The sequence below is a fragment of the Gordionus sp. m RMFG-2023 genome, chromosome 3, assembly GCF_954871325.1.
Source record: "Gordionus sp. m RMFG-2023 chromosome 3, tfGorSpeb1-WG-v2, whole genome shotgun sequence".
Lineage (NCBI taxonomy): Eukaryota > Metazoa > Nematomorpha > Gordioida > Chordodea > Parachordodidae > Gordionus > Gordionus sp. m RMFG-2023.
In genome coordinates, this window is record NC_088777.1 from 4,882,970 (window position 1) to 4,903,333 (window position 20,364).

Consider the following 20,364-nt stretch of genomic DNA (forward strand, 5'->3'; position numbering starts at 1 on the left):
GATGACCCACAATTGTTATGATCAAAAACTTTTCTTCTACTATATATATTACATATAATTTTAAATCCAAGATTATATAAAATATACTTGACTTAATTTTAATATTTTTTATATTTATTATAAATTTAATGAATATGATCAAATAGAAAATTATAATATATATAAAATATACTTGACTTAATTTAATATTTTTTATATTTATTATAAATTTAATGAATATAATCAAATAGAAAACTATAATATTTGGTTTAACACATGATTTATTTTATCGGCTTTTTATTATTTTTTATTTTCGTTATATATCCGACATTGCTAATTTTTACTTGAATTTTAACATTATTTTTATCGGTTTATCGCTTATATAACATATTTTTAATGATTTAAAATATAATAATCATGTGAAATTTGGCTTTTTATGGTTCTTAATAAACTATATTATATAAATAATTATGAATCCCCATGAAACAAAAATGAAATTATTAATTGACAAAATAAGCCCTAAGCATAAAAGTATATTTATATAATTATTTAGTAACATGTAATTTAAATAAGGTTACCAAGCACATAGACCATATATTACTTCGACTGATAATAATTATATACTTTGCCTTGATGGTCATTGTTATATTAAATTTGAAACATTAAACAAAAAGATTATTTACAAATGTGTTAAAGACCTTTGTTTAGGAGCTGGAATCATTGAAAATAATTCTTTTAAATGTATTAAACCCCATTCAAACTTTTGTATGAAAGCTACAGTAGCTAATAAATTTAATATTCTTTCAATTCAAGGTTTAAATTAATATATTTTTATTGTATATTAAAATAATAAATAAGGTATAAATGAATCATCACCAACACATGAAACTTATAATAAAATTTGCTCGCAGATAACAAGTATCTTATATTAAGTTATATTTGGAAATAAAATATATAACTAATTTTAGAAAATAATTTTTCTATGCCTACTTTGGTCATTACCCCTAATCAAATTAATAATGAATTAAGTTTTATATATTATATAATTAAATATAAATTATGATCTAGTTAACGAAGAACTTTCATCAAATACTACATTTCATAATCATTCATCATCATCAATATCACCAAGTAATTACTGATAACTTATTGTTATAGCCATTTTTTTTATTTCGATTTAAAATGTAAAACTGATTTTAGTAGTTTATATTTTTTTATATCATATTATATATTTAGTTCTCATTATTTTTTTACAAGGTGAGCAGGAACCTTTAGGGTCTCTTGAGCCGATGCTTCTTGATTTAAATAAATATGAAAAGCAATTGAAAACATATGAAGATTATGGCAAGAGAAACATATTATCCAATGAGAATATGATAATGTATGATGGTTAGTCAATATTTAATAATATATTTATATTAAGGGTATATTGACCTGGGTATAAATGTCTTCAAATTGGCACAAGATGTACAGTAAATTTTTAATATCTCTTGGAATCATAATAAAATTTTAAAATAAGTTGTTGAACAAAAATAATTAAGGAGAGGTCAATACTGGCAAGTGAAGTCAGACATGGCATAAAATTAAAAAACAAATCCATAACCATAGGCTGATTTCATTTGCCAATGCTAACCTCTACTTAAAATATTTTTATTTTACTTTTAATGTTATATATCAATATTCAAGAGATGTTTTTACATGAACAATTAGCTGCCAATCTTGTGCCACCTGACAAGTATTTAATGGCAAATTGACTACACATCAGATTTTTTTATCACCATATTAAAAAAAAAATATAAAATGTGATGGCTATAGATAATTATCAAAGAACTCTAGCTCCAATGAGTCCAGAACTAGAGTGATGGCTTTCAACACACTTGCAATATAGGTTTCTATAAGCTCAAATGAATTAATGAATATTTATATCAAATATAACAATTATGTACTATATTGTGACCCTTTAAATACTTATTAATTAAATTGTTTAAAAAAAAATCCTTCAGTGCAATTGTATTTCTGGCAAAATAAAATGAGTTATTACGAATAATCTTATAAATTGATTTGATTCACGTTTTCATAGATTCACAATAAATTATATGGAATGGTTGAAGCTGGAATTTAAAAAAAAAATGCTTATAAATGCTTTATATTAGCAATAACACCTAAATGATAAATATATATTGGGTAGGTTTATAGGTGTACAGTACAGATAGCCTCAACAAATTGTAATAGGTGTTTACAATATTGAACTCACATTAGAAGGAATTATTTTATAATATATTTTAATGATTAATTATATTATAAAATGCCTACTTTTTATATATTAAAAATTTAATTACTATTAATTTTTTAATGATTGTTGCCCTCTATATTTAGTTTTATTTTAATTCCCAAAATTATGAAATATGGAATAATAAATTAATTCTTATTTCTTTCATTTCTAATTCTTACTTAAATATTTAATATATATTGCTAATAAACATATTGGGCCAGTTTCAATGCTTCAATAATCCCAAAATGTAGCTAGCTCATCAATATAGCTCATTTTTTGTTTTACGTGAAAATACATTGAGAGACACTTGAAGATTTATTTTTAAAATATTTATATATTTTAAATAAAATTTTAAGGGTTTCAAATGATTTAGAATGTTTAAATTTGGACTTGAATATCTATCTAGTAGTTTAAGATTATAACCTATCTATATCGCACCTGTATCCAACTTGTATACTCATAACTCTGGACCCATTTTAGATAGAGCTTTAAAATTTTGATTGAAATTATATTAAATTTAAAAAATGCCAATCAAAATCGATCATCTTATAACCAGGTCATTTTAATGCAAGAATATCGGTGCAGCCTCCCTCGCGTTTATAATTAACTTTTTTTCCACAGGGTCTATTTAAATTATTGATTTTTTTTAAAATAAATCAAAATCAAAAAAATCGGATTTTTTTATATGAATGAAATTTTTGTACTGTCTTATTTGTATGTGATAATATCTATATTCTATTCTTATTAAGGACTAATACCTTCATTTTTTAAAATTTATTTTTAATAACATTTTTACCAATAAAATAATAAAATTTTTAATTTGAAAATCGCAAGGCTACAAGCCCTAATTACTGATAATTATAATAAATCCTTAAATAGAGTATTCACTTATATTTAATCTACTATAATGATTTTGGAGTTGATACGTATAAAAACTAATATCAGAAACGCATCGACACTCATGGTATTAGCTAATACAATCCAAAATAATAATTAGGGCTTTTAAAGAAAAAGGAAAAAATTTGCCTATATATAGACCCTAAATTCTGGTTAGGAAAAATAAGATATTCTAAACAGAATAGAAAGAAATCAAGAAAGAAAGGATTTAAAATTAAAATATTATTAGGCTCCAGCATACTGGTCTATTGATTGTCTAAATATTTTACTTCTTAGATATTCTAATCACCATAAAAACCGATATTAATAAAAAAAATATTTTTGTGTAATTTAACTTATTAAATTTTTCATGAAAAGAATACACTTACAAATATTATATTATAATAATGTAATACTATAAGCTTCGTTTAAAATTTTCAATGGATCATGGCTTAAAATTTAAAAAATTGAAATATATATATATTTTTTAGATATTACAAATATAAGATCAATTAAATCGATGATTATTATTTTTTTAAATATTACTATTTAATTTAATTTTTAAGCGTAGGAAAGGTCACTAAATCATTCACTTAAGTGAAAATATCAAATTAGATTAAATAATAAGGTTAAATATTTGTAATGTCAAGTTATTTATATTAGTGATGAATTTTGATAGTTATCATGAATCCCCACACCCCGTTTCTCCATCATTATGATTGTAACTAAATTTTTTGCGCATCAAATAATTTATTAATTAATATATATTTTATTTTTTTAAAAAATATAGAATTTATTGGTGCGGCTACTGCAGATACTACTACTAACCCCATCATAGAGGTTACCGTTAAAAAGGGAAAATTTGTTATATTCAGCCAGGGATATTTTTACAGCCAAACAAAAGTGGAAGGAACCCAAACCCATTATAATTGTAGGAATAGCGCGTGCCCGGGTAAAGGTTTATTAATTGACAATTCATTCCAATGCGTACAATCCCACGTTGACGATTGTTTGATCATGCTCAAGAAAGAATTTGGTACCCTACGTTGTCATATTTATTCGAGCTTCTCTCTAACTGATTTATGTTTATCTTTTACTTTCTCCCAATTTGATTAAGGGGGTTTACACCTACTACGTTTGTTAGATCCATATGCTTATCCCTAATTTCTAATACATAATATACATTATTGATTTTATCTTTCCACTTCCCAGCCATCGGTATTGCACTCACTTGTGATGGCTAAAAGGTTAAAACGTGCAATAATTCCATTTACTTTCATATCCCAGCACACGATTTGCGATTTTTGCAAAAAATCCTTATCTTTCATTTTAGTAATTTAGGATTTTTCAATGTGTTTAATAAAGAAGTGCTCTTTATTTAGTCTATAATTATTTAATGTAAACTGTACACACATTATATTAGGTTAATATTTATAATATATATTATATTAGACAAGAATAGCTAGATTAACATTTATATACATATACATAAATATATTTATATTATTTTTTATATAGAAGGAAGTAGCAGTGACGAACATGCTGGCAACAATTCAACGAATATTAATGAAAGTAGTGCCGATAAAGGGAACAATGCCGTCGAAAGCAATATCGATTTAGTCTGTAAAGAGGAATTCGTCGATGAAAATTATGATAACACTGGGGGAATTACTGAAAGCCATCCCGTTGTCAATAGAAAGGTCCATCAACACAAAATGCCAACGGATGATCTGCCAAAATGGCGCCCCACTAGATTAAGTATTCTTTTTTATGACCCATCTATTTATTATTGATCATGACTTTTGTTTCCTCTCAAAAAAATGCATTGAATTGAATTTTTAACAACTCCTTTCCTACACACACCACAGATTATACCCACATCATCACCTTTGTCTTTACTGCATTCATTTTCAGACTCTCTGTTTCCATGCTCATCTTCCATCTACTAATCTTATTCCTCAATTCTTCCTTACTGTTTGCTATTAGCACAAGGTCATCTACATATAATAGCTCCTATCGAAATCCTTCATGCATCTCTCTAGCCATCTTATCCATTACTAAGATAAATATTGATAGACTCAGCATGGATACCTAATGAAGTTCTACCTTCACTTCATGGCTTTCACTATCTCCATCACATACCGCAGTTTGTGCTCCCACATACATAGCCATCACTGCCATAACCAACCATTCTTCCCCTGATTTTCTCAAGGCCCATCTAGTAACCTCTTGCGGCACTCTTTCAAATGTCTTCTCCAAATCAACACACATAATACAGTTTCTTCTCCTTTACAAGATACTTCTATATTTATCTCACCATAAAAATTGCATCTGTCGTGCCTTTCCTCAGTGTAAAGCTAAACTGCATTTCATCAATTTTCGTTTGTTCCCTTATCCGCTTCTCTAACACCCTCTCAAATATTTTCATAGCTTGTTCCAAAAGTTTAATAGCTCTATGAGACCCGCAATCTAAAGAGCTATTCGTAAAATTTCGAATGCGAAGAAATATATTTTATTTAAAAAACATTTTAAAAAAATCAACGCCATACCATATTTCCTTGCAGCAAGTCCGAATATAAATATGTACACCATTTAAAATTTATTCAAGCAATGGCTTCATACTAGTACTCACGCTATAAAAATCATTTCCTATGATTAACCCTTCAATACTCCGGTGGGGTATATGAGACTACAGGCTTGCTAGAATTGATATCATAATAAAAACGGTTTATTATTATGATCTGGAATCTTCAGTAGCTTCATCAAATATATCTTAGAAATCTATATTCCAAATTTTATATATTTTGGCTGAATAGTTTTGACATATAAACATTTTGCGAGTGACTGATTGGGGATTGTGAAACCCCACCAGAGTAAACACCTATTTTTCAAATTATTTTTATCATTTATTATGATTTCCATATGTTCTGAAAGTAAATATAATAAAATTTATTTTAAAATGTAATATCATTTTTTATATATTTGAGTTGGGTATGGAAAAATGACATTATTATCATATACCTATATAGAAAAGGATGTCATAATGCTATCAACTTTCCACCATAATAAAAAATGTTGATACAAAATGATACAAGCAAGCCTGAAATTATAAAATTTTATAATATGACTAAAGGTAGGTTAGATATGGTGTATCGAATGACAACAAATGTTACAATTTTAAGCAGGTCTTACACACATTTCTAAACATAATATCAATTAATTCACATCATATAGCAAACGCAAAAATATCCACTACAAGAAGTAATTTCACGTGTAAAATATCAAAGTACAACAAAAATTATCAGAAAATATTAGGCAAAGTTCAAAATATAAATCTTTTCCACTCAAGAGGAAGGTGCGATATGTGTGCTAGCAGTTAAGATGAGAAAACGAAATATTTTTGTCAAATAAGGGAAAAAAATATTATGTTTGGAGAGCATATTAATACTTTATGTGTTAAGTCAAAATTAACATATTTCAATGTCCTAAATTTTTTTTTATGTTTGCATGTATTAGTGTAAATCATGTTTTATATTGAAGAATAAATAAAAATAATGAATTATAATGATGATATGATGGATAAATTATTTTTTCAATTTTGGCACAAATTATAATTATCCTCATTATTTTTAATCTAAGTATAATAAAATAAAAATAAATAAATATTTTAACGAGTTTAAGGTTTGTTCTATCTTATATCCAAATATTAAATACAAAAGGAGATGTATACATTTGAAATTGGGGTCTATTAAAACTCCATTAGAGTACTAACGTCATTTTTTTTTCACCGGAGTATCGAAGGGTTAATATCGAAGCGTAAAATGGCAAATGGTAATCCATTTACATTTTACAACAATGAATCTAATTATAACAGTAGTAATGCTCATTATCCCGGAACCCGGATACCAGTTCCTAGGAATATTGAATTGCTTTTGAACCTTGATGGTTTAATCATGCTTGCTTTCTAACATTGATAACTCAGGATGAAGTGCCCGCCTACCTCACCGAATTTTCTTATTATTTTCTAATTTTATAATTCTAGAATGGATAATATTTGTATCTAAATCTAAATAAATCACCTTTGATAATCATTTTCATTGTATTTTTAATGAAACCTTTCGTTGATTTTATATTCAGTGAGTAATGAATCATTGTTGCAATCTCCTCCCTTCAAGCGAACCCCAAATATCCTCCAAAGTATATTATATTATATTATAAACATATTTAGATTTAAATAAAATAAAATAAATATTACAATTTCCTATTCTTGCCAGAGCTGTGTCCGTTCCACAAAATTTTTTTTCTTCTCTGATCCGATATTTTACATTGATTTTTTTTATTTACCATCCTTATAATTGTAAACTAGGGTGGTTAAAAAGCCCGAAGTGTGTCCATTTTTTAAGAAAATGATATTACGCGAGGCTAGAGATTTGGCAGGCGACCAAACCGTTCTGCAATTTAACAAGATCTCACAGATTTGCATAATATTATTTTTGCCAAAATCTTGATCATCCATCCAAATCGGGCTTTTTATCGACATACTCGTAAAATATGGACTGGGGGTAAATTTCTATTAGCTTAAAATGATATTTAGGGAATTTGTGATGGGGGGGCAGATTCGCCTACCACCCGTTACGCTAACCCCAATGGTGCCCAAATTATTTAAATGGTAACGACCCGATATTCAGTGTCAGCGCAGCTCTCGTTCTTGCCCTAAAAATGATCTGTTTTTATCTAATAATATATCTTGGGTTGTGATGACAAGTATTTGTTCATGTACCATTTTCTCGAGCCGATTGTTTGAGAATATAGATAATTAACTATATTGATTACATTTTACCACGTAATCATTCTTCGATAATTGTTTATTTTTTATATTATTATTATTAAAAATGTGTACTTTTGTGTTTTATATTTTATAGAAAAATAGAGAAAAATTATTATTCTTTTTTTTGGTTGTAAAATCGTGAAAAATATATGTAATAAAGAAAAATAAAAGAGTGTTAAAAATATTTCGTATTTGACTCTAAGAAAATTCAAAGATTAAAAAGAATAAAAAATAAGGTTAGAAAAGTGGTGCCGTGTAAAAACGACACTGATAATTAATTTGGCACAACCAATTTCTACCACGGGAAAATTCATAATAATACAAAAAAGGTAAAATATTTTTATTTGAATGTAATATATAACAATTTTTTTAATAATAATAGCTTTAACGTATTTTTTTTCGTTTAAAATTATAAAGATTTATATAATAAAATTTTAAATAAATTTATTATAATTACACAAAAATTTAGATAATGAGGTAAATTAAAAAAAAAAAATTATGTTTAATAAAAAAAGTGATAAAAGCTTATAATTATATTGAAGTCAGGAATTTGTCGCAATGTATTTATTTAATATTAGTTTTAAGTCTAATATTAGGTATTTATATTTGGTATAAAAGAATAAATTTTAATAGAGAGGCGAATAAAATAAGATTGTTAAAACAAAGGGATATAGAAAAAAAATTATAAAATGGAAAAGTTATATAATGAAATATGTTTGATGAAAAATGATGATAAGTATGGAATATTAAAAACAGATATCTTTGGAGATTCTAAAAAAAGAAAATTTGGAATTAATGTTGATAAAACAGAGATTATTAGAGATTATGAAAAAGAAAGAAATGAAATTGACACGGAAAATAAAAATATAGGAAATGAAAATAGTGAAATTGAGATAAGGATATAGTAATAAAAGAAATAGAGATTGAAAATATAAAAAAAAGGAAAATTGAGAAAGAAAATTTGGAAAGGGAAAATAAAGAAAAAGAGAAAAAAAGAATTACTTAAAAGAGTTGAAGAGATGAAATGGGAAATTAAAAAATTGAATGAAGCAAATCAAAGGTATAATAGTGGAACGGGTCAAAATAGAACGTGTTATAATTGTGGAAAATATGGACATATAAGCAGAGAATGTAATGAAGAAATGAATAAAAAAAATGTTACCAGTAATTTGCAAAAGATGTGGAAACCGAGGACATAATTCTGAGGAATGTTACGTTCCGGCATATAAATTATTAAATGAAAAACAAACATTACGGAGCATTGATTAAGCTATCCTCCATATCTTCCGAATTTCCATCAGCTCCCACCGTCACTTCATCCGTAATCCCCAAATTTGAATTACGAAGTCCCCTATATTCACTTGTCAATTCATCTCTTGATTGTACTATACATACCATTAATTGAGACCATTGCCATTTCCCTTACCACATGTATTCTCTTCAGTTGTCCGTCTTGAGTCCATCTACTTATTCCATTACCAAAAGATGCTTGTTGAATTCTTTCACTAGGACATTCCCTGGTTTAATGTCCTCTTTCCGGGCCGAATGTATCCAGTATGCTAATGAGATGGAATGTGGAATTACCAATAAATGTGACATGTTTCAATTGGCGGGGGAAGAGGACAAAATGCCAGGGAATGTCCTGGTGGAAGAATTCAACAAGCATCTTTTGGTAATGGAATAAGTAGACGGACTCAAGACGGACAACTGAAGAGAATACCTGTGGTAAGGGAAATTGCAATGGTCTCAATTAATGGTATGTCAAGAGGTGCAAACAATATAGTACAATCAAGAGATGAATTGACAGTGAATATATAGGACTTCGTAATTCAAATTTGGGGATTTACGGATGTTTGTTTTTTCATTTAATTATTTATAGTTAGCATTTATAGTTTTAAAAAAAAATTTGTAAAATAAATGTATATATTTTAGTTGATATCGCATTTTACATTTACCCCATGTTTTACCATGTTCGATAATTGTTTATTTTTTAAAATATTGTTGAGTGTTAAAAATATTTCGTATTTGATTCTAAGAAGATTAAAAAGAATAAAAAATAAGGTTAAAAAAATCATTAATATAATTTTTTTTATAATAAATACGGTAAGAATTGTGGGGTCGGATTTACGCATTACGCGTAGTGTCGCTGAAGACCTCGTTTTTATTAGTTTTTAAAAAAAAACGGTTGATTCCCTAGAGATTTTCATATAGATGGTAGAAAAGTTTTACCACCCCCCTTCCCCTTTTTACTCCGAGGCTTAGGTATTATTATTCCTGGCTAAAATCGTGATTTAGCCATTTTCCATATAAATCGATATTTACAAAAACACCACCTGTAAAATATAACTAGTTACAGTTATTTTTAGCAAAAATATAACTAGTTACTTTAACAACACTTTTATATATAAACATTCTTTCTATATTGTAATTGATTATCATTACTATTTATATTACATTTTTGAAAAATAAAATACTTTGGAAATTGATCTATCAAATTGTTAATTCAATCAATCAGATACCCTGCCTCAGGTCAAATTGGTAAAACTTAATCTAAACCCCGCTTCGAATACCTCTCATCCGACCTACGTCTTCGGTAAGCACACATATGCGAGGCGCGATTTCAAGGATGGGGCGATTTATTACGAATGCCAAAACGTAAAAATTTGCCAGGGGAAGGGCATTCTGGTTGGGGACTACTTTACACCCACGACGGGCCACACGAATGAATGCTCACATATTTCGGATATATCATCGCGATATTGCAAACCAATCGAGACTCCTCCGGAAGTTTATACAGGTTACAGTTAATATACACTATAATAAAATAATTTTGGGTCGCATAATGCCAACACTAACCTTAATCGGCTCCGATGTGGAACGTTAGCTTGCTTAACCAACATTATGAATGATAAATGCATGGCTTTCTCATTAAAATATATTGAGCAGCTTAAGGATTTGTAAACGAGGCCTGCCATTCTAGATATTTATTCAAAATTTAAAACGATTCATGTTTGGGGGCTATTTTTTTTTATTTACGATTATATTTAGAAGAAATTTCATTTCCAATATAAATCATATTAATTAAAACGTTTAGACACCCGTCCTTTTAGAATAGCCGATTATCGCGTTCAAAAATGGTCCAACGGCAAGATTTATTACATATGCAGGACTCAGCATTGCAGAGGGAGGGGCAAGCTCACTGACGGGAATACTTTTACTGTCACTCAACCTCACGCGCCATTTTGCAATAGAAGTAAATACGCGCGAAAATATATAAAAGGGGAAAAAAAGATTGGAAGGAGAAATATGTATATTTTTTTTAAACAAAAATAGAATCGATCGGATATAAAAAAAGCCCACCACTAAATCCTATTTCGGGCGGGCCCCTAGGTGCGTGGGGTACTCTAGTCGAAATATTGACAGGAATATAGATAGAAATATTATCAAAAGTTTCCCTATCACCCTTTCGAAAATTTCTCCCCCCCCCCACTATCCCTTAGAAAAAAGAAGGAGCACTGATTAGTTTTTTGCGATTGAAATTCTACTAACAAATTACCCAATTATTATACACTTAATTATATTATATTTGTTTTTCGAAGCTATGAAATCGCCATCTTGCAACTCTAACGAAATCGATAGCTGGAACCAAGTAGTCCACGAGGATTACACGTATAGAAGGTTTATCTTAAATTATATTTTTTATTCCTTATACACTACATGGTATACGGAGTAAAAAAAAACATTTAAGATCATTGGATAATAAATAGTGAGTATACTTACTCTAAAACTAAACAAAATGGTGGAAAGATTTGCGATAAATAAGTTAACTAATAACTTAATAAGCCGGAACTAGTAAGCAAGAACGAAGGATCAGATTGAGAAATAATGGCAAAAACATTTTTATTTAAATCCAGGTACAGCCAAAAGAAGGGTATCGATTATTACAAATGTTTGCAAGGGTTTTGCAAAGGCCGGGGCGTTTTGATAGGACCTACCCAATTCAACGTCACTCAAGTGCACGATCAATTATGCACGGTTGGTCACGTGACAGGTCAATTTCCCAAAGGTTTATTTTTGTTAATTTAAACTAAGCAAAACCTTTTAATTTCATTCTCCCCAACCCATTGGATCCAAAAAATCATACACTTACTTAAATGTATCACCAGAGACCCTTTTGCACGGCATGGCCCGGGTTATTTGGTTTTGATATCCGGCTTGGCCAGGACCTAGTATATTTAAAAAAAATTAAAATATGGGCCGGCTAATGTACTCGGGCCGGGCCTGCAGGTCTCTGATATAAATAGCTTATTTGTTTACGATATTTTTTTCTCGCGAATAACGGTAATGGTCCAGACCGTGGTTCGAATTTAAAAAAAACCAGATTAGATCACGATCTCGCAGAGAGCGACTGGACCTTTAACCTTAACTATAGGCGATTTATACCATTTCTTTAACTGTTGGGATTTTACGAGTATATTAAATAAACTCGTCATCCTTAGTATTTTCTTGAAATAAGAAATAGGTGTAAAGATTACAAAAAATTTTTTTTTATCCGTGTTTTGTATTTATTGCCTTCATAACTATTTTAAATCAATTATATGATGGGGGGGGATACCACGATTATAGAGATTGATAAATCGAACGTAGCATCTCCTCTAACCTACGTGATGTCTAACAAGGGACTCCCCATGGCGTTTTACGAAGGGTGCTTCTACCTCAAGGACAAAGATAGCAATGGGAAAACATATTATAGGTATATATTATATTATATATAATTCACATTTTTTAAAAAAAATTATATCCTTTATTTGAAGGTTTTGTTATAGTATGACTAACCACCCATTTCCAAATTAAATTGTTGATATTAAGTTCTATTTCTCATATTTGTAGTATTATTATTATCATCATCAGTGTTACAGATCCAACTTATTAACCGATAATCTCACTAACGGTATCTGTCGATACATATATTAACGAATACCAAGTATTGGTTAATATCAGTGCTTCTCTGGTTATAAACGTGAACTACATTTGAATATTTAATGTTTCTATCGGTTCGAAGCCTAATATTCGAATTATTTGGGTTTATTAAAAAGTTTAATATCATTGTCCACATTTATATAACTGGGAATAAGGTATTGATTTTTCTATTTTTAATATAACGGTATTTCCCCATTCTAAGATACATCATTACATATTTTAGGTGCCGTAGTCATGGTTGTAATGGGAGGGGTAAGTCGGACTCGGGCCTATTCGTGGTCACCAAGCCCCACGGTCAAACCTGCGTTAAGACGTCCAATTCGGACCTCCAAAGCTATAACGGTATGAAATAATTTCCCTCTTTTTTTTTACACGCCAGCATCAAACGAGAAGAGAAACTTCCGCATTAAAAAAGGATTATTTTAAAAAAAATTAATCCCATTTTCGCGGACATAGTTTGTAGTAATAACAAAGTGATAAAAATGAAGATATTTAGCCAAAAGATTACGGGAAGGTTTGGCGAAATCTTGAGGCACAAGGTAATGTATATCTGGTTTAAAATAAAGCATGGCTATTAATAATTTTTATTTTCCTCGTGAGTCTTTAAACTTATTATTTTTTTATATTAGTGCAAACCATTGAGAATGAGGAATGTAACGAAAAAAAATCCATAAAATATTCGGAAATTTTCGATACATTTTACTTAACGACCATTTTTTTTTATACATAAACCTGGTATACAGAAGAAGTGATAAACTCTACCCTCCTCAAAACGTATCGGTTCTCCGACAAAACCCCGACCCTGGCCTTCTACAACGGCCGTTTTTACATGAGGAAAAACAAATCGACCAAAGGTACCGTGTATTACCATTGCCGGAATAACGCGTGCCAGGCCAGGGCTAAGTTGAAGGGACCCGCTTTTCGCATAACCAAGGTCCACGATGAGAGTTGTCCAATCGTGCTCGATTTTGGGCAAGATTCCGGACTTTCGCTAGACGCGAAAGATGGATACTTCCCCGACTTTAGGAGTGAAATGGAAGAGACGGCGTTAGTGGAAGGAGCTGGCATCGAAAAGTCTCCAAGCTCTATAGGTATTTTAATTTTTTTTAAGTTTAAACATGAATATCGTTTTTGGTTTTTTTGAATATTCCAATTTAATTTGTTGTTTGGTTGGTTTAAGCCATGGTAGTTTTATGCTCATTCCTTATAGTGGAAATATCTTAAAATTATTTTATATTTTGAAAGGGTAGATAATTTTCTAGGAAGATTTGGTATTTAAGATTAAATCTTATGGGTATATTTACGTTAAGATGAACTTTAAATAGGCTAGAAGGATGTTTGTACATCAGCATTTTTATAAATAATAAGGTAGTGATCTGCATCGGGCCTAATTTTTTAACCCCGGCCCGACCAACCCCATTTTTTTAAAAAATATTTTGTTCTGCACAGTCCGATCTTGAACGAATTTTTTTACGAATCTCAGGTACATGCTCGTGGCCTATAAATGGTTGGTTTGTGCCAGAATTTACATATGCTAATAGTTGTCAATCACGTTATAATCGCAATGCGATTGGTTGAAATTATTACATATAATTTTTAATTTTAAAATATTTTTCCTTAAGAATTACGTATTATATTCACTCGTAATTTTTTGAAACTTTTAAAATAAATTTTTATAATTAGATTAAATAAATTAATAAAATATAATTTTGAATTTTAGTTGTGTTTTATTAAATTAATAAAATATATTTCTAATTTTTTTTTTCATCTTCTAAATTACAAAATAGATGGCCAAGACGAAATTCTGACTCAGCTTCAATCGATAATATCTGATCCGACCCGATCACATGTTTCCGATCAGATGACCGATAAGAATGCCGAGATGCCGGTTAACGATAATAACATGAACAATCTTATGACCCTCGTGGGGAACATAAGTAATGAAAACAACAAAAAAAAAATTGTTGACTGATTAGATATATATACATATTTTTTTTTGTGATTATATATTGCGCGAATTTTTTAAAAGAAATAGATAAAACCTTAAAAATTAGCAGAGATGTTAAAGGATCTTATCTAGATACGAAAATGTGGTATCTGTATCTAGATAGATTTTTGATTAAAATATGTGTATCTAGATATTATTTTAAACGATGTATCTGTATCTAGATCCATTTAAAAAGTATCTTTTAACAACTCTGAAAATTGGAAAGGATTCAATAATCTAAGTAAATCTACAATATCCGGTTTCATAATATTTATATAATTTAGTGTTGTTAATAGTGTGCACAAATTGGGCGTTTACGTTTTGCGTTAATTTTTTAAATAAAAAAAAACGTAACGCGTCCCTTGTTTAAACTGAGGATGCCTTTTTTATTAATATCTTCCATCCAAAATTTTAAAAAAAGTTTCTAAAAACTAAGATTTGTCTTTGAAAATAATTTATTATCGTCTGCGTTCTTATTTCTTTAATTTTCTAAATATTCCTTTTTTTAGGATTATAAGTAAAGTTATGTCTTTAAAAATTTATTATCGTTCTGCGTTCTTATTTCTTTAATTTCTAAATATTCCTTTTTAGGATTATAAGTAAAGTTCTTTGCAAATTTATTATCGTCTCCGTTCTTATTTCTTTAATTTTCTAAATATTCCTTTTTTAGGATTATAAGTAAAGTTATGTCTTTAAAAATTTATTATCGTTCTGCGTTCTTGTTTCTAATATTCCTTTTTAGGATTATAAGTAAAGTTCTTTGAAAATTTATTATCGTCTCCGTTCTTTAAATATTCCTTTTTTAGGATTATAAGTAAAGTTATTTATATTACATTTTTATATAATAATACGAAACGAAGGAATAACAGTAATGAAAAAGCAAACCTATTTGCGTTTTTTTTAAAAAATGGTTGCTAATGCCAAAAGTTGAATTTTACCGATTTGCACGAGGCCATTCTAAATGCATTATTTGCGTTTTCAACTCAGATCTGGAAACGCTAAATTTGTGCGCACTATAATATAATTATTTTTTGAATGTTTTGAGACCCTTAAAAATTCACATTTCAAAAAACAAATATTTGCGGGTTTATTTAAAAAAAAAAAATATGTATCTATTTTTTTTAAAATTAATTGATTATTTTTTTTTAATATTTTTAAGGGACTAATAAATCACTGACCTCGCCGATTTTCGTTATCGATCAAAATACTATGAAACTTTTAACCAGTAAAAAAAAATCATCTATTACCAATTAGTGTTGTTTTTAAAGTAAATGTAACCTATAGTAACTCATTAAAATGTAAACTTTAATAGTTTTAATATTTTTTTCAAATATGAGGGTAACTACTGAAGCTAGTTTACCTTTTAAGGGTGTAGCTAACAAATACATCTTAAATTTGGAGTTCCATCGTGGGTTGCGAACATCTACCTCACCCGCCAAAGCAGGAGTCATTGACATTCGCTACTTTCATCTAATTACCACATTTATATCCTAGTATCTATCATGTGACCCATCACAAGTGAACTTACCATATACCTTGGCCTTCTGCGGTCGATAGATCATCCAAAATCCCTTTCTCTAGTCGATCACTCCCACCCATCTGCATGTTAGAGGAATTAGAATAACCTTTCTCCGTTTACAAATCTAAAATCGAAAAATAAACCTTATGATCATTATTCTTTTTTAGCATTTTCTCATGGAATAGCCACAAATTTCTCTAAGCCTTATTTTCAAGAAACCTCTATCAGCTGCTTGGCACTTATTATCTTTGTACACCTTGCTAAACACCCGACAACTTCAAAGACTGCCACTACATTGCAAGCATGCAAATGCATAAGTAGATTCTTAAAACATAAAAATAGGACGGCACCATAGCCTAGCCTTAAAATCCATTTGATCTCTTCAACCATTGAACCCATCGGACTTTAATTTAAGATTGACAAACGCCCAGATTAATTTATCAAGTTCCTTTGCAAATAATACGTAACCTGGATTTCCGCCATCCCCTTACAATATTCAACGTAAATGATGATGCACTCGTTGACACTGAGCTAAGTAAATTACTCTCCAGCGCTGCCTATTATCTTCATATTCTTAACCATAATTGCTTCAGCACTAACAAGCTCTCACCCCCTGGCTTTTTTTTTCTCAAGAGTTTGGACAACAGATCATATACGAGAGGGCCCAATGATCCTAACAAGGGATACTACCTTCGAGAGGGTTACACATATACTTCGTCAAAACATATTATAAGCATTTCCATTCGGATAAGAATACTCTGGATTTCTTTTTGATCTAAATTACCTTTATGTGATGGCCTGTTCTGCCCTGAAAGGTTTTTTATGTAGAGTTCGTTATTCAGAGAAAGACATACTTAAAGCATCTTATTAACTTATTTTAATAGTTACACCTTACACTTATTTATATAAACAACACTAATCATTAAGTTTTTATATTTCTTTTATAAAACACCTGATATTTTATAACTTTTAATATTTGTCCTTTCATAGATTTAAATATTTTATAAATAACATAATCGAATTATTTTGTATTATAATATCTTTATTTTATTTATTTTTTATCTTTCTCCTTTATCGCTTTCTTTACGAATTATAATTAATGTATATTATTGTCCTTTTATTCCTCTCTTTTTCTTACAATTATTTTTTAATTTTTGCTACAATGAATTTTTCTTATTCTCGCAAACAAAGGTAATAAAACCAATACCACCGATTCCGCGAATCCTAACGTACATCCTCCGAATCTTCCACCCGCCATTCACGCGCCTATCTTGGATTCTTACCAATTGCCGCTCCCGGTTAAAGCGATTAACGAAACCCAGATTTTTGATCCTGACGATAATATTGATGAAACACATCACCCTAACCCCATTATGTGTAAGGAATTGAATATTTATGGAATGATCTTTGATCATATTTTTGATTAGAGGTCTACAATGGGGGGGGGGTTAACCCGAGAACGTCGCGCCTATTGTATAATTTTTTGCATCCATCCATGCCCACCCGCCATTTACTTAAAATTTGGCACTCCAATATTCAAAAATTAATTGGTTGGTTGGTTTAGCTCTTTATTTTAATAAATGTTGTTCCTTTCTATTCATTTTGCTTGTTAAATCTTTTAAATTTTCCCCCAAACTATACTTTTCATAGAGTTTTCTTTCTTCCTTCCTTTCTTTCTTTCTTTCTTTCTTTCTTTCTTTCTTTCTTTCTTTCTTTCTTTCTTTCTTTCTTTCTTTCTTTCTTTCTTTCTTTCTTTCTTTCTTTCTTTCTTTCTTTCTTTCTTTCTCTCTTTCTTTCTTTCTTTCTTTCTTTATAAGATTAAAAATAAAATTCTTTCAGCCCAACAAAATTTTTTATTAACTTTTTTCATATCATGTTAGAATTTCTTTAGTTAATAAGGTTTAGAGATATAGTTCGTCTCCATTTAATACCGTCTTTAAGGGTAGAGGGGACTCAAAATTTTTACTTAATAATAAACTTAAGGCGGCACTCCTACCTACTTATCCGGTAAAAGGGCCAAGAGCGTTCCTTATTTTGATGGATACCTTTATAAGCGGTACAATAAAACGTGCCCCGTCATTTACTGTTCTTGCAGGCACCCAACATGCCCCGGCCAGGGTTTCATGGACGAAAATAATCTTTTCAAGCTAACCAAACTTCACAATCACAATAGGCTTGACCCCGAAGAAGCTACTCAGTTTTTGAGCGAACAGTTATCCAAGCGGCAACACAATCTGACTAACAGTATTATTACTCTTTGTCAGTTACATTACCTGAGGATAAAGAGAGGCGAAAGATAAAATTAATTATATTTTAAGATTATTGAATAGAAAAGGAGGTTGTTTTTTTTAAATATATTTTTAAATGAATCTCTCAAATACGATAAATGCTTTCGAATTAAGATAAGAAATTTATTTTGTTCTGAAATCCTAATAATTATAATACTATTTTTAGGAGGTACTTTATCAAAATTGCAGTTGTTAAAAGATACTTTTTAAATAGATCTAGATACAGATACATCGACTAAAAATTTTTCTAGATACAGAGCTTCTAAAAAGTTATCTAGATACAGATACTTTAATTAAAAATCTATCTAGATACAGATACCACATTTTTATATCTAGATACTTTAACAACTCTGCAAAATTGAATACATTTTTTTGAAAAGTTTAATAGATTTTAAATACCATCCTTTTTTGCATAATACTATTATTCATATTCTAATTGATTTCGAGTTTTTTTTAATGCTTATAAAAAATGGATTATGCAAAAAAATAAATTATAAGATATGGGTGTTTTAAAATAACACCCTTTCAGGATTCTAGCAAATTGTCATGTTAGCGTATCAAAGCTTACAGAAAATAATAAACGAAATGAAACTCAATGATTTCATAACCTTATCCAAACACACACACATATATATAATACATTTATAATATTAATATTTAAAAATAATTAATTAAATTATCTTGTATACAACAATTGAAATGTTTACTTCTTATGAAAATATTTTTTAAAAGTAAAGTAAAGATAAAATAGAATGGAAAAAAAATCCAGTAAGAAAATTTAATAATTACTTTATTTTTTTTACTTACTTACGAAAATAAACGAATAATTTAGAATTTTATCGAATAACGAATAATTTGTTTTAGGCCTAATTTCGCCACTACACGCGTCAAAAAGGAAAATGTAGTAATCAACCGCTGATACTCGATAATTAATAGATTAATATTATTCGTATTACAATACACCTATCCTTTCCCTTTTTTAAAAAAAAATAATACTAGTATACATAAATGATCTGGATCGAGCCTAATTTTTCAAGCCTGGCCCGATCCAGTTCGTACCGGAATTTTTAGGAAATAGACTCGGCCCGGTTTAAAACATGTTCGGGCCGGGTACATGCTGGGCCGATATTTACAGATCTTTAGTATACGTGATAGGACTTCAAGCAAATTTTTTTTTCCTTAAAAATAATACGCTATATTTATCTTTTTATCGACCCAGAGCTCAACCCTTTATTTACGTCCGATACCTGCGTGACGGAACCTCAGCCAAAACTGTGTAAGACATACTAAGATATTTATCATACCCATTACTATTTTTTTTTTAAAATGTACTAATTTATATATATGCTACTGCCAGGGTGTCGAACCAATTTCCCATTCCGGTTATTTTTTTTAACGAGTTTATATCGATTTCATTCCGTTTTTATACGTTTTGGATTTTTAAAACGGACTTGAGTTTTTTTTTAGTTAAAACAATACCCTAACCGGGCAGTATAATCCGGGCCGGGCCTGAAAATATGAAAGCCGGGCTGAGCCGAAAAATATTATTGAATAATAATCCGGGCTGCGGGGCCATGAAAATGGTTCCTCTGAAGGGTCTCTGAAAAAAATTATAAAAGCCGAACAAAAATTAAA

General features: G+C 29.3%; 1 protein-coding gene across 1 annotated transcript; it reads left to right on the forward strand.

Annotated features, from left to right (window-relative positions):
* The first annotated feature begins 391 nt into the window (after positions 1-391).
* Positions 392-20,019, forward strand: LOC135926644 (uncharacterized). Its single transcript, XM_065462573.1, has 21 exons — positions 392-510; positions 553-792; positions 838-897; positions 948-1,007; positions 1,048-1,110; positions 1,237-1,368; positions 3,918-4,163; positions 4,646-4,885; positions 7,265-7,324; positions 10,471-10,752; positions 11,050-11,208; positions 11,555-11,633; positions 11,870-12,021; positions 12,582-12,708; positions 13,159-13,277; positions 13,679-14,026; positions 14,723-14,872; positions 16,082-16,147; positions 17,633-17,818; positions 18,425-18,685; positions 19,949-20,019. The coding sequence occupies exons 1-21, from the start codon at positions 450-452 to the stop codon at positions 20,017-20,019; spliced, it is 3,162 nt and encodes a 1,053-aa protein (XP_065318645.1). The 5' UTR covers positions 392-449.
* Positions 20,020-20,364: the final 345 nt, after the last annotated feature.